General features: G+C 43.9%; 2 protein-coding genes across 3 annotated transcripts; both read right to left on the bottom strand.

Moving 5' to 3' along the window:
* Positions 1–45: 45 nt before the first annotated feature.
* On the bottom strand, positions 46–5,912 carry chrng (cholinergic receptor, nicotinic, gamma). 2 transcript variants are annotated; one of them, XM_056391075.1, is made up of 12 exons: positions 5,799–5,912; positions 4,084–4,220; positions 3,948–3,992; positions 3,694–3,818; positions 3,397–3,552; positions 2,355–2,452; positions 2,033–2,233; positions 1,658–1,772; positions 1,458–1,572; positions 1,078–1,342; positions 850–983; positions 46–764 (listed from the first exon to the last, which is right to left on the bottom strand). In XM_056391075.1, exons 1-12 carry the CDS (start codon positions 5,827–5,829, stop codon positions 543–545), a joined length of 1,644 nt encoding a protein of 547 aa, XP_056247050.1. In that variant the 5' UTR covers positions 5,830–5,912; the 3' UTR covers positions 46–542. The 2 variants fall into 2 exon arrangements, with proteins under 2 accessions (XP_056247050.1, XP_056247049.1); XM_056391074.1 differs by lacking the exon at positions 5,799–5,912 and adding an exon at positions 5,020–5,245.
* A 747-nt stretch (positions 5,913–6,659) lies between these two features.
* Positions 6,660–13,876, bottom strand: prss56 (serine protease 56). Its single transcript, XM_056391072.1, has 14 exons — positions 13,354–13,876; positions 11,477–11,635; positions 11,099–11,353; positions 10,719–10,908; positions 10,489–10,597; positions 10,236–10,392; positions 9,967–10,109; positions 9,579–9,738; positions 9,289–9,477; positions 8,973–9,164; positions 8,608–8,810; positions 7,678–8,257; positions 7,456–7,562; positions 6,660–7,338 (listed from the first exon to the last, which is right to left on the bottom strand). Exons 1-14 carry the CDS (start codon positions 13,451–13,453, stop codon positions 7,165–7,167), a joined length of 2,718 nt encoding a protein of 905 aa, XP_056247047.1. The 5' UTR covers positions 13,454–13,876; the 3' UTR covers positions 6,660–7,164.
* Between the last annotated feature and the right edge of the window lie 562 nt (positions 13,877–14,438).

The raw sequence follows: 14,438 nt of genomic DNA, 5'->3' as shown, positions 1-14,438 counted from the left end.
CACAGGATTAGCAAATTTCTGCAATAGTCAATTGTGTGTAATAAACACGATTACAGTGGTATCTTTATTGATAAAAGCATTCATTTGGAACATGTGGCTGTAAATCACCTCAGTTGTTTACTGGTTACATGTGTGATCAACACCGTGTCTCATGTATAGTCTCACAGGGCAAAGAGTAAACTGGCAGTAAACACTGTGCTGACAAGAAGAGCTACGAAAGTTTCTCTTTTTTGTTACACAGCACTGACTTTGACATTTTTCAACTGTAACTAAAACTTACAACTGACACCAGTTTGCATCATTATGGATCAAACGTGGCATCCACACACGCGCAGTGGATCATTTATCACCATGATAGGGCATATCCGACTTAACCTCTGTGCACACATCCACATTAGCATCTGACACCACTGCAGGAAATACATACAGTTATATCTTCTCCACTCCCAGTGTGTCCCAGTTGTTAGTGAAAGATCACTGACAAGATGCCGTCAGATTTCCACTTTGGTTAAAGTGATGAAATGTAATGATCTCCCATTGGTTCAGCCGAGGAAGTCTGCTCCTATCCCGTTCTCAGTTGCGTCAGTGAGATTGTTTAACGAAGGGAGATATTTCTTTGGATCGCCAAGGAAAGGTGAGGAGGGAGGTTGGTTGAAGTGGCCCATGAGGAAGATCCCAATAGTGCCAATAAAAAACACCAGCGTCATGACAATAAAGCAAACCCTGTCGATCACCCTGGCCACCAGGAACCACTCTTCATTCTCCTGCGTTTAGGAAAAAAGTGAGAGATTGTAAGTGATATTGATTTACACTTGAGGAGATGAGTGAATGTATAAATGTAGAGCTCACATTCTGGAAGTTGTTGTGCTGCCGTGCAGTCTCAGCTATGTGTTTGCAGGATGCCACACACTGCTTCAGCTGTGGAGAGGCCTTTGCCAGACAGGCACCCAGCTGCTCAGCTGTGCCGCCCTCCAGCCCATCATCTGGGGCCAAAACAGACCAGATATTCATGCGGTTAAAAGGGAAAACCCACTTTCATGGGCACTTAAACAAATTCAAACTCATTCAAATACTTACGTAGCTTCTCTAATACTGATTTCATTAATCCATTTCTTTCTTTGAGTCTGGCAAACATGAGTTCTGACCGAGCTGTTTTCATCACATATTCCTCCGCTTTAGAGATTAGGGTCATGGAGCTGCGACGTCGGCAGGGAACCAAGAACACATTGTTCCTGTCTGTAGTCAGGGTTTCACCATTTCCAGTTTCGGAGGTGTTGTCATGGTTTGGTGTCCAGGGTCGCATCTGCATCCTGAGCAGTCGAGGCAGGACGTTAAGGAGGATCTGAAAGTGACAGCAGGTCAAAGGGTCATCCAGTGGCAAACAGACTGATGTGGACTTCACAATATGTTCACCCAGTAGCTGCTTAATTAATGGAAATTCCCACTTTCGGACTCACCTTTCGGACTTTGTCTGTCATTATGTGAGTGTTTGGGGTTCTCAGGGAAACGTTGAGGACTATCACACAGTTCATCACGACCATGGTGGTCACTGACATCACAAACATTAGATACCTGCAGCCAAAGGTTTATAAATCACACAGTTTTCAGCACCGTCTTCAGTCAGCAGTAGACTCCGAACTGAAATCTATGAACTTACTTTCCAATAAGAGGCACTGCCTTTGAAGTCTCTGGAACCTTCTTAGCGATAAGGAGGAGGAACACAGTCTGGCCGAGAAGAGTTGCAATAGACATTGTGCACTTCTGACCGCCGGCTGCAAAAACCAAACCACAAACCAGTATTCAGTCAGATTAATTACAAAGACATACAGCAATGACTGACCTGGTAAAAGGTTCATTTGGTATATTGTAATTTTGTAGCTGGACTTCTGTCTTGTCAAGTTCACAGGTCAAGATCTGAAGAAAATCCTATAATGATGAGACCTTGGAAATCCTGAGGCAATTTGATGTTGACGAGACAGAGGTCTGGCTACCCAAGATTACGCTTTTAGATACACAAAGTGAGGGAAAAGACCTTTGCCAGGTAAGTAGTAGACAAGCAGGCCGAGGGAGGAGAAGAGCACACAGGGAGCGATGATGTTGATGATGTAGAAAAGGGGCTTTCGCTGGATGATGAGGAAGAAGACCACCTCCTGGTACTCCAGCTCATCCTGAGTGTACTGAGTGTTGATCACTTTCTTAGCCGGCCTGTGTCTGATGACCCACTCGCCATTCTCTACCAACGAAGTTTTCATTGGAGAAAAAAATTTGGCTGCACTTTAGATAATTGTAGTTATATGCACTTCTTTAAAATCCGTCATTTAAATATTTCATATCGGTTATCAATTCATTTGTACCTGTGAAAGCCTCTGGATCAATATCCACCCACTCCAGTGTGTGATTGTCCTCCTGTTTGAGAACCAGTTCAATCTCATTGGCACTGTAGGTCTGTGAGCTGCACACAGGGAGAGAACATGCGGTCTGTCTCCACAACAAACACAGCCATCTATTCACTTTTACAAGACAGCACGGTGAAAAGCGACAATGAATGAAGGAAGCATTGTCCCTGCTTTGGTCGCTGTGGATTATGTTAATACAAGAAACCTGACAAGTAAACAAACAGGGCTGTCTCTAGGATTTTACAAACACTGACGTTAGAAGTAAAACTTTTAATTTAATGTTTGTTTGTTTCCTTTTAATTTGTTAATTTAACTGTTAATTTTATGAAAAGTTCTCCCTACATTATATTCTGTTTTAAAGCTCTTTTAAAGTGCTTTTCTGCACTGCAAGTATTATTACAATTTATATTGCATTATATTGCTCTTCTCATTATATACCAATGCCATATTACTACTGTGTTGTTATCACTGTGCTTTTACATTATTATATTATAATGCTATAATGTGATTCTATCGGATTTCTATTATATATACAGTATTTCTCAGCATTGCATTATTACTGCAGTGTGTGTGTATTACAGGTAGTGCACATATAGATAACTTTATTATAACGAGTTGCACCACTTGAGTTATTTTGCACAAATACTTCTTTAGTCATAGGTTTTGTAATGTATATACAGTATTTAGCTTTTTAATTGAATCTCTTGTTTGTTATTTTTTATTATTTTATTATTTCGTTTCCTTCTTCTCATCTTTTTGATGTGCTGCTGTAACATGACTTTATCCTCAGCGATCAGTAAAGTTTTATCTTATATCTGCAGAAATTACTGCAAATTTTGACAAACACTGGAACTTAAGTTCTATGTTGAGATGGCTGTTGAGAGATGCATGAGACACAAAGGAGGCAGTAACTGTGTCATGTGTGATGTATGTAACGGAACTGTTTGTGCACTGCTAACTGGTCAGTCATTGAGACCCAGCGGATCATGTCGCTACTCACCGAAAGACCATGGTGCAGTTCTGCCAGTCAAAGGGAAAGTAGTTGACAGTGATGCTGCAAGCGCTGCGGTAGATGGCAGGAGGCAGCCAGTACACACAGCCGTTAGGAGACACCAGTGCATTGCAGTAGAGTGCAACCTCGAACTGACCGTCCACACTGTGGACCACAAGACAGACGAGAAAGAAATTGAAGTTTTCTACATGATTTAATCAAAGAAAGAGAAACTTCTTCATTGGCTTTCTTGACTGAAAAAATATTGGGACCTACATGTTCCTACGTGAAAGTTGATACACTCACTTGTTCTCCAGTATGATGTCTGGCAGCCATATGCTCTTGGAAGGGACACGTAGCTCAGAGGTGATGTTTCCATACAGAGCTGACCTGGACGGCTGGTCCCATCTGAGCCTGTAGTCACACCATTGCTACAAAAAGAAATACTGTGAGCTAGACTTTTGATCATACTTTGAAAATGTATTATGATAAAAATCATAGTACATTATTGCAAAGTGGCAAAAAAAAAAACCCAGCAGGTGAGGTGTGTATGTGGTTACCATTTCTATCCAGACGCTGGTCGTCAGGGCCTCCTCCTTTTCATTCTGAGGAGGGATAGTTAGGGAGACAATGTTAACTCAAAGGCCTAAGTAGATACTGGCACTAATAAAAAGCACCAGAACGAACTTCACCAACCAGAGAGATGAGGTTGGTGAGCGTCAACTTGATGTCGACCCGAGTGATGTCCCCACTCTTCTCCATGGGTCGAACGTTCTTGTTGTAGCCCTTCATCAAGTCCTTGAAAAGTTCCCCTTCCAGGTTGACTGCCGATGCTGCTGACAAACCACACAGACAAAAACAAGTGATAGCACAAGGACTAAATGTAAAGGGCCACTGCATCAATTTTACATAGTAAATTCAGATTCGCTCTATCACCTGTGTGTCCTACGGTTCTGGAGGAGCTTTCTAAATTTACTTCATTATTGTACTTTACAGTACAATAATGAATTACTAAGTACTGTACAGTACAATAAATTAGTCTGATTTGCCTGCTACTGTATGTATACGTGCCTTGCTACACAATACGGTACAATTCAGAGACAATATCTATTTGAGACAAAAGTAGTTTTACCATCATTCATACTGAACCTGTCATAGTTTGATGAACAGTGCTGTTTGGTTTACTACCAACTTTGTAATGATAACCATTTGGGAGAAGAGAGTTACATTTGGTTCGAATGTATGAACAGGGGCATACTACTATAGTATGAGTAAAAGTTTTATTCTAACCATTTGTCTGTTTAACTTCATTTTGTTATTACAGTTACGAGCCAAAGTTATATGTAACTTAGGTGCATTCTTGAAGAATGTTGTACCTTTAAGTAATTTATGTTTCACTTCGTCGGACAGCAGCTGTCTGGAATGAAGTGCAACATAAATTACTTTCCCATTTCTGTATTGTAATATTGTGTTTGTACTCCATACCATGTAACCATGGTCTTGAGTCAGTAATGATCTATAAAATCGGACTTCACAGATTCACACCACACCATGCAGACTCCTAGGAAATAACAAGACACTCTATCATTTCTACAAAATGTAGCAGCAGGTTGATTTAGCCAGCGTTCTTACCTGTGGCAGAAATCATAAACACCCTTATGAAGAGTGACAGAGAGAGTGGAGGTCCAGAATCCATCAGTGTGTGTGATTATGCTGCGCTGTCCGAGACAAAGCTGTGATCACTAATCTGATTCACACAGACACTACTTGATAGAGCTGCTGGCACTCAGCCTTTCTGTGTGTGTGTGTGTGTGTGTGTGTGTATGAGTGTGTGTGTGTGTGCTTCCCAGCAGAGGTTAGGGCTGATGGGAGGGTTGAGGTTTGGAAGAATGGTTGGAGCTTTGTGGGGGAGTTGATGATGGTTAGGGTTAAATCCAAGAGTGTATTTCCAGTATGGCATAGCCAGCTGTCACAACATGCGCGCGCACACACACACACACACACACACACACACCACGCACGAACACACACACAACCACACGCGCACGCACACACACACTCTCTCTGGGAACATGACATGCACATAGTTTGGCCATCGTACTCAGTACATGGCTGCCCTCCAGTGTTAAGGTACCCCATCAAAACACACACTATTGTAATTCTGTTACGTGCACCTGGCTACTGTCATTCAGGCGTCCACACAAAGAAAAGAAAATAACTCATGGACTCTTTGAATTCAAATTTAGTTGTAATAATCTATAAGAAACTAGTTAACAGCTTTTTCCATTAGAAGCTGCTGTTAAATGTGTTCTCTACAATAAAAGGATTACAGGCAGAGAGATTAGATGATAAAGAGGAGACAGCAGAAACATTGTGAGTGTCTGCGAGTCAGAAAGTAAAAAAAGCCTTACAGTGGACGAGAGAACAGGTGATAAGTCTCATCCATTTACAGCACACCGTCTGTGATGACTGACCAGGCTCTGTGGAGGTTGCTGACACATTTGTGGGCTGTCGTCATGTGTGTGTGTGTGTGTTCCTCCCATGATATGGCACACTTCCCACACACACATAAACACACAAGTCAAAGGCAGGGGTTGATGTGTCGCAACAGAAGTACGTGTATGTGTGTTTTCTCAGCTGTTGCACTCATACTTTTGTATATTGTATATCCCTCTTTTAGGTCTTGAGCTGGGCAAAAATTAGTGCCAGAGATTAATTGTTAAAGTTACTTTGGTTTATTCGGGGGCTCTTTCAGCCAATCATCCCCACCATCAAAGAGACCCTGAGACTTGGTGACCACAATGAGGTGGACAACGCACAGCGAGAATGGGGCTTGTTTACAATTCAAAGGTATCACTTCCTCAAACAGCAGTTGGCTGAAGTTACAATGTTCTCACTCATGAGTCAACAAGAGACTCTAAAGGTCAGCCTAGTTCTGGGTCCAGTTACAATTCCTCATCCTGGAAATAAGGAGAGAAAACAGGGAGTTACTGGTCACCACAGAGCAGCAGCTGCCGTGTTGATGGGAAAGCTTTTAGCCTTAAAGGGTGTGAGGACTGAGGTCAATCTGAGGTCATAAGAGGAACCAATCGGCAGCGAAACCCGTCTCAAGAGAGCACGTTTGGGTCTCAACAGAACTGCAGCAGCAAAATACTGCAGGATTAGCAGCATTACTGTTGGCTTATTAGATTATCTCACATCAGAAGTTTAATGTGGAATTATATAACCACAATATTCAACACAACATGCCATAGCATTAATAACAATTTTATTTATATATAGATTTTTTTTTTTTACAAAAATACAAAGGCTTTTCTCTATACAAATAAATATGGTAGGAATAAAGATAACATGAATAATATATACAGTCTGAGTGCATCACAAGAGGCTCAACCTTTGCAAAAGACAATGACAATATGAATAACTTATCATTTTGTGATATCATTTTGATTCATAAGTTAGACAAGGCTGCGTCTCCGACCACATAAAAAAAACAACCTGTGGCGTGATGGGCGGTCGATAGTTGGGTCGATACATTCATGGTTGTGTTTTCATTAAGAGTAAATGTCAGGCTCTCAGACAGGGAAACAAAATAATGCTTGTCACAGGAGACAACAGAGGAAGTAAAGTTTGTGTGTGCGTTTTTTTGTGCGTCTCTCCGTCCCATAACAAGGGTCTTCTGGTGCTTTTCAAACGGGTCTCTGAGAGTCATTGTGCCATCATCTCTCATTTCAGTCTTTTCTTTTTCATGTTATCTCACTTGCTTTTATGTTGAAGTTAAGTCTTGAGTGCCTCCAGTGCCAAAGCGATGATCCTTGGTACACTGCGGTAGAATGACTCATTCTCCAGGCCCACAAGACTGTAGAAGGTCAAAGGTCGTCCTCCCACTACTGCTCTGACCCGCGCCTGGTAGAGTCCTCTGTCATTCTTGGAACTGAGATCAACTAACACCTGAGCAAAAGAAAGAACCAATAAGGGTTAGGGTTACTCAAAAGTTATAGAATGATGCAGTTGTTTCCTTCCACCAGTTTACTTCTCTTAACTTCTCCATCTTAAATGACAGTTTACCTCTTGAAAAGTCATGCGCAGGTTCTTGTTTGGGATGCTAAGGACCCAGCTGTAGGAGTCTCTGACTTGGCTGACTTGCTGTGAGGTTTCTCTCACTCCAGGACAAACTACATGAATAAATAAAATTATTTAATTTGAGAAATAACATTGAACATGTCATATTTATAAACAATGTAAAGGTAGTTAATGAAAGTTTTTGTCACAAATGGGTGAGGTACATACTTTTCCCATTGGCTCCAGGTATCTGCCTCTTGCGAAGAAGGCTCCTGTATTTTCTTTGAAGACTTAACGTCTTAATAGGACGCGCAGTTTGTCTGGGGTCAGCGGTCATCTCTGTGTGGTCACCCTCAGTGACTGTCTGCACAACAGTTGTTGACTGAACGGGAAGTGGTAACGCTAAAGATTTTAATTCTGTTCTGTCTCCAGTCTCAACAAAAGTAAAATCCTCTGATGTGGCGCTCCATGTTACGTCAGGAGAAGCGTCTCTGTTGGATGAGGTTTCACTTTGTGATGCATCTTTTGTCACGATCCCATCTTGTGTCCTTAATTTTTGAATTTCATTCATCAAGGCTGTTAGGAGTGACCAAGGCTCCTGGGTTTCCTCAGAGGAGATGGCACCGGTGTGGACCGGTTTTCCGGAGGGAGAAGCAGGAAAGGGTGGAGCGTTGGGAGACTCTTTCTGCAGGTAGCTTGTGTCCAGGTGCAGGATGGGCGGAGCGGCTCTGGAGTCCACCTTGGAGCGCAGAGCTGAGATAACAGATCGATATTCTCCCTCTAGCTGATGTACTGAGGAGTCCTCTGTCTGGAGATGACATGTTCAAATACAGTTTGATATTAAGTTTCAAATAAAACCACATCGAGAGATTATAATCAGTCATGCTTCCTTTTTAAACACAAAAGGTACCAGTGTTGATGTCTGATGAACTCCTCCCTTTAAAATGCTCATGTGAAATAAGTCTAGAAAGAAGCCTGCTCTTTGCTCTTTGATATTGGACGGCTGATATTAAGTTATCATTTAATCTACTCATTTATCCATTATTGCGTTATTTCTTAAAAGAGATCAAAACTGTGCTGTGAATATCTCCACATGATTGGATGAAATGTAATGTGATGCAACATCGCCTTTATTTTGACATTTTTGAATCAATCTACCTGTAAGAAAATGTTGTGCTCCTGTCTCGTTGGTGCGGAGGAGACGTCTGTTGATGTGTCAGTGTGTTGTTTGTCCAGGTCTTCAGCCATGTTTTTCAAGTATTTCTCCCAGTCATCCACCAAAGGGCCCACCTCTTTGAACAAGGCAGGAGGAACTGGAGAAGGACTCTGCACTTCAGGCACCACAGCTCCACCTAGCTGTTCTGCAAGTAATAAAAAAAACCTGTTACAATAGTGATCCTTTACAAAATTTCTTAATATAGCAATGCACCTGAGAAGGAAAGTTGTACTGTAGGAAGTCACTGAGTGTTACATTTGATAAGTTTTCTCTACATTTGGATAACAACAAACTGTCACTTCTGTACCTTCAATCTGTGTGAGACACTGACTCAGTCCCAGGTCCCTCCGCTCTCTGGTGTGAGCGAAAGCTGTGCTGTAGATGTGCTCCACCAGCTGAGGCAGAGTCTGGGTGAAGAAGGTCAAGTCCACCTTGTCCCTGATGTAGTCCTCGGCCCTCTGGAGTAAATCCAACAGGGTCTGCAGGAACGAACGCATCTCTAGAGAGAGTGAACAGAAGATCAGAAACCTCCAAAAGAAAGATTGTACAGTATATTTGTGTATTTAAAGTAGTTCTTGTTCCATATTCATCAATCAGAGCATTTTTTGAAAATTTTTACTTACGACATTTCTTGAAGCGGGTGAGGCATTTGTCCTCAGCCATTCGGCTGCAAACGCTGGAAGACTGACCAGGGGGGCAGGTCAGGGTGTAGAAGCGACAGAGAGAGCTGAATTCTGACCTTTGTTCCTCCTCTGTCATTTCTGTTGTCTTTAGAAGCTCCGGACACGTTGGCTCCCGGCTCCCAAATGACTCTACAAAGATAAGCATTGATTGTGGAATTGTTATTATTTTAATACTTAGACATAGGGTGTAAGTCAAAATATTATTTTGTGGTTGGTTGGTTGAAACTCACTTTGTATCTCAGCCTGAATCCAGTCAGAGAAAGCAGAAACCCGCGTGTAGACTCCAGGCTTGCCCTTCTCTCCACAGCCATCTCCCCAGGAAGTGATGCCATGGAGTTGGAACCGACCTGAAATTCGATCTTGGTAGATCAGAGGACCTCCAGAATCTCCCTACAGATGACAGAAAATACACAGAAAATTAAAAAAAGGTGGTTTGTTCGCAAAAAATTGCAAATTTTCAAAGACGTTTTGATGTTGCTGAAAAGTTTCATCAACAAAACAAAAAGCCTTTTACAGTAAATTAAGAGCATGTCGCTTTGGTAACTGAAGACAATTCCCAAATAAGACCTGACAGATCTGAAAACACTAACTCTCAGAAATTGATGTTTTTCTGCCCACCTGACAGGAGTCGATGCCTCCGGAGAGATAGCCAGCACACAGCATGGTGTTAGTGACCAGCTCTTTGCCAAGGGCACTCTTACAGGTGCTCTGAGGCAGCAGGGGAACCTTGGCCTCCATCACCACGTCAGCAGATGGGCCGTCTGTCAACGAAAAAAATGCAAAGCATTTAGACAAATTTGGTAAGTCTTCATCAAAAGCAAGCTAGCAGACAAATGATTTATAAATAGCTCTACAGTGAAAATCCATGTCATTTATCCTCCACCCACCCTCATAGAGGGAGCCCCAGCCTGCCACCAGACATGGGCTGCCAGTAGGGGGCTCCATGCCAGAGGGGAGACACACTGGGGTGACGTGCTCAGACAAGACCACTGGTGATGTCAGCTCCACCAGGGCTATATCGTTGTTAAATGTCTTTGGGTTGAACTGCAGAAGGAGGAGAGAGTTTGATTTACTGGTTGATTGATTGAATGACTTCATGACTGACTGTTCTGGATATTTGAGTGGTTGACCGGTGGTTACCTTAGGATGAGGGATGATGCGATTCACTTTGAGAACTTGTTCATCGGGGTCAGTCTTGGTGATGTCAAACTCCCCCACCACGGCCGTCCAGTAGCTCTCACTACGGCTGCTGCGGAGGTCAGAGAGAGGAGTGAGAGGGGTAGGGGAAAAAAAGTACAATAATTTCAAAGCTAATGACAAATCACAAATCTTACTACAGTTGCAGGAGACAGTGACGCATGCACACTTACCCAGCAAAACAATGTGCAGCAGTGACCACCCAGGAGCTGTCCACCAGGACCCCTCCGCACATCAGGCCGCCATCTAGCTGCAGGTTGACCAGCCAGGGCCAGCTGCCTGGAGGAGCAGGGGAGCCGCCCACAATCCTGGAGCGAGGCTGTGTGATGTTTTGCACTGCGGACGACCTCTGACCACACACTGCTGCTGGGACAGAGAGGCACTTACAGTTAAGAAATGCAGAAAAATTTTTTTTTTTTTGTGGACAAACATTGAATATCACAACCCTGTAAATGAGTGGAGTGAAATGTTAACCTTGTGCCTCAGAGAGAAAAATAAGAATAATCTGTATGAATGCACGTATACTTGTTTGTGATCACATGTATCTTCTCACCCTGTGCATGCGTCTGCGTAGCAGGTTCCAGGTTCTGCATTGTGTTAAGCAGGCTGCACTGGAGGACGCGGGCGCTGCAGCTCTCACCCATGATCCTGATGCAGCTCTCCTTGTCCAGTTCACCAGTTGGGCAGCGATGCTGGTAGTATGCACAAGCCTGGCTCAGAGCCCAACTCCGCTCTGCTTCATCTTGAAGCTTCTGGGCCTTACTGATGATGTCACAGCTGGGCTCTGATAAGGCACTGGCAGGAGACGCTGTTGAATGAAAAGGGGAGAACTGGGAGTTAGAAACGCACCAAGATATCACTGAGTGGTGACACTGGACAATTTGGCACAAAGATGCTCAAGAATGAAAATTAAGAGTAATGTTGTACTTACAGCAAGAACCAGACAGTTGTCCACAGTCCTGAAACAGGCAGGGAACACAGCCCCGGCAGCCAGCCTCAGCCCGACTTCTCTCAGATGATGCCCGCTCGAGAGCAGACAGGGCACTAGTCATAGCGGCCTCGAGGACCACAGTACCACGATCGGACAGTGCTGCAGGAGAGGACAGGAAAAAGGAGAAAAGAAAGAATGGAAAATTAAAAATATTTAAAAATGTGAGACAAGCTAGGGAAGAAGAAGAAATCTGCAGAGAGAGAGAGAGAGAGAGAGAGAGAGACGGAAGACAAGCACAAGTAAACAGCAGTGCACACTAGAGCCACACTGATAGACTAGCCGATATGCAGGTCTAGCAAAATCTGCATATGTTGGCTGATTGACTGCAGTACAGAAATGGCAAAGATAAGTTTGAAGTGATGTCTCCATCACATAGTTTATCAGTTTTCCCAGTCAGAACATATCTTCTAACCAAATTTAACAGCTTCTCCTCCAAAAATCTGATGCAATGATTAGTGATCAGTGTCAGACTCTAGGATCTGACAAAATAAACACAATGTATAATGAAAAATAGGCTTATACAGGCTAATAGGAAGGACATCTAGGTCATTACATGGAAGACTGTCATTTGCTGTGGGAACACTATGTGTGTATGTGAGCATTAGCATGAACTGGTGCAGCTTTCTGGTATGTGTGTGAGTAGCCCCCTTTTTCTCATGCTGCTCTTTGAGCTCATTGGCAGCGTGTTAGGGAAGCTAGCTCACGCTCAGCGCACTGGTGAGGCTTCTAGAGAGACACTTCAATCGGGCCGCCGACCATGCAGCCCCCGTCTGTGCCGCGCCACATCACAGGATAGGCCACTAACAACAACAATGCTGATTGAAGACTTAATTAGAAGGCCAGGGCTGAGGGGGCAGAGGCTGGCGGGCAGGGACAGGCCCTAGGGGCACGGGCTGGCAGCCCTGGGGCGGCTGGGACCCCGAGTCCCTTGTTCTAAACACTCCAAACACACACTGCCATCACCAGCCGCTTGTATGAAGGCTCTGCTGTACTCAGCACTTCAACCAGAGAAGGCCAGAGGTCCTTCATCACTGTGCTCTATCTACTGCAGCATTTGACAAGTTACTCTGCAGCAGCTTTCTGACAACCCTGTCTGAGAAAGTGCAAAAATGACAACAATGCAGACTAAAGATGACAAAACATGCAGGTGATAACACTCCTTTTCTTTACTGCCCTGAAGACAGTTTATGAAGTCAGTGCTGAAATGTAATGGCCATAATAATGAGTTCTGGCGTTTTACAGTGTGTTGTATTACTACTTTTAAGGCTGAACACCTGCTGCTCCTCACTAAAATACTTCAGTGTATATTCTTCCAAACAGAAGAGCAATCATCCAACTTAAATAAGACAGTAGGTCCGCAACACAACTCAAAAGTCCAAGGGGTTTGTACATGTGTCAGCTGTTCACCCAAAACAACTTGCAACAGATGTTTGACACTGACAAAATTAAGCCCACAGCCTTGAGATTAGTAGGGTCACGAGATATTTGAGATATCAATGCTTGTGAAGCATCACAGCATCACCAGTGTTATTTTACAGAGTTCTAGTTAATGATACAATAAATAAAAAGATTAGCATTTGCCAACAGGAAAATCTGAAGCTCAGTTTTATTGAAGCTACCGTTTGTTTCCCCAAGTCCATTTTAATTGGTTAGCTCCACGTCAGAAGATGTTTGTAAAACTCGTGCTTCACATGCTGAGATCAGATTTCATAACTATGGTCACTGACCATACTGCTGGTGCTGTTGTAGCTACTATTAACATAAACTGCCATGACTGGGAAACAATGAGAAACCACAGCAGGTTTAGAAAGATGTACCTTTGAGTGCACTCTGGGGCATCCTGTAGACCTCTCTACCTGCCGGGGCTCCCAGCAAGCAGTCCAGCCCCATAAACAGCAGTGATATCAGCAGCAGCATGGCGTCAGAGCATCAGACCTCCACTCGACAATGACAACAAGCAGACACGCAGGAGACACGCGGGACGACTGGGGAGGATGCAGAGGTGCTGGAGATGAATCTATCCTGCGGTGTTTCCAGGTCCTTGTTGTCTGGTGGCTCTCTGCAATCTCTAACTGTCTCCCTCCTCCTGTCTCTCTGGGCTCTCTCCCACACTGTGGTGCAGGGCATCTGTCTGTAAGTTTACTTAGAGGAACAATAGGTGCCTGGAGTGGTCCCTGGTATATATAGAGTCCCCAGGGGAACACCACTAAGAGGGAGGGGGGAGAGGATAGGAACGAAAGAGCGAGAGGGAGGGAGGAGGGAGAAATGCTCCCATGGCCAATACACAAACAGATGAATTCATTAAGACTGTGACAGCAAATCGGGCGCAACTTGCCAAGGCTGGACATTACAAAGAGGTTTGGTTCTATGAAAGGAGACAGAGGGAGGGAGAGAGAGAGAGAGATACAGATAGGGAGGGGGGAGAAGGGGAAGGCGGAGTGATTGGCTGGGCAGCAGGGAAGGGGGTGTTGTTTGAATTAATTAATGTGAGAGGAAGAGGGAGATAGTTATGCAGTTAAGGATATGGGCTGATGTGACACTGGAGTAGAGGAATGTACAGCGAGGGAATCGTCGACGAGCGCCTGAATCTAAGAGTCAAAGCATGAGCGGTGCGAGCCGGTTGAGTGTGTGAGAGAGCGGGAGAGAGGGAGAGGGAAGTGTCTGCCATTCTGCATGCCCCTCAAAGAGGGCATTGTCCCCGGCGTCCCTCTGAGGATGCCCACATCAAAGCCGTCCCCCGGGCATCACTTGGCCGCCGCTTCCATTGATCACTTACAGTCTTTTATCCCCCCCATTAAAATATTGTCAGTTCACATCACTTTTGTCTTTCTCTGCTGAACTCTGCTTTTGTTACATAAAGATACATTAAAAGAGTGCTTATGAACATGATGGATTTTTCAAA

This window comes from Seriola aureovittata, chromosome 12 (assembly GCF_021018895.1).
Source record: "Seriola aureovittata isolate HTS-2021-v1 ecotype China chromosome 12, ASM2101889v1, whole genome shotgun sequence".
In the NCBI taxonomy this organism is placed as follows: Eukaryota; Metazoa; Chordata; class Actinopteri; order Carangiformes; family Carangidae; genus Seriola; species Seriola aureovittata.
Note: the sequence above shows the minus strand (reverse complement) of the source record. Positions and strands in the feature narration are given on the sequence as shown.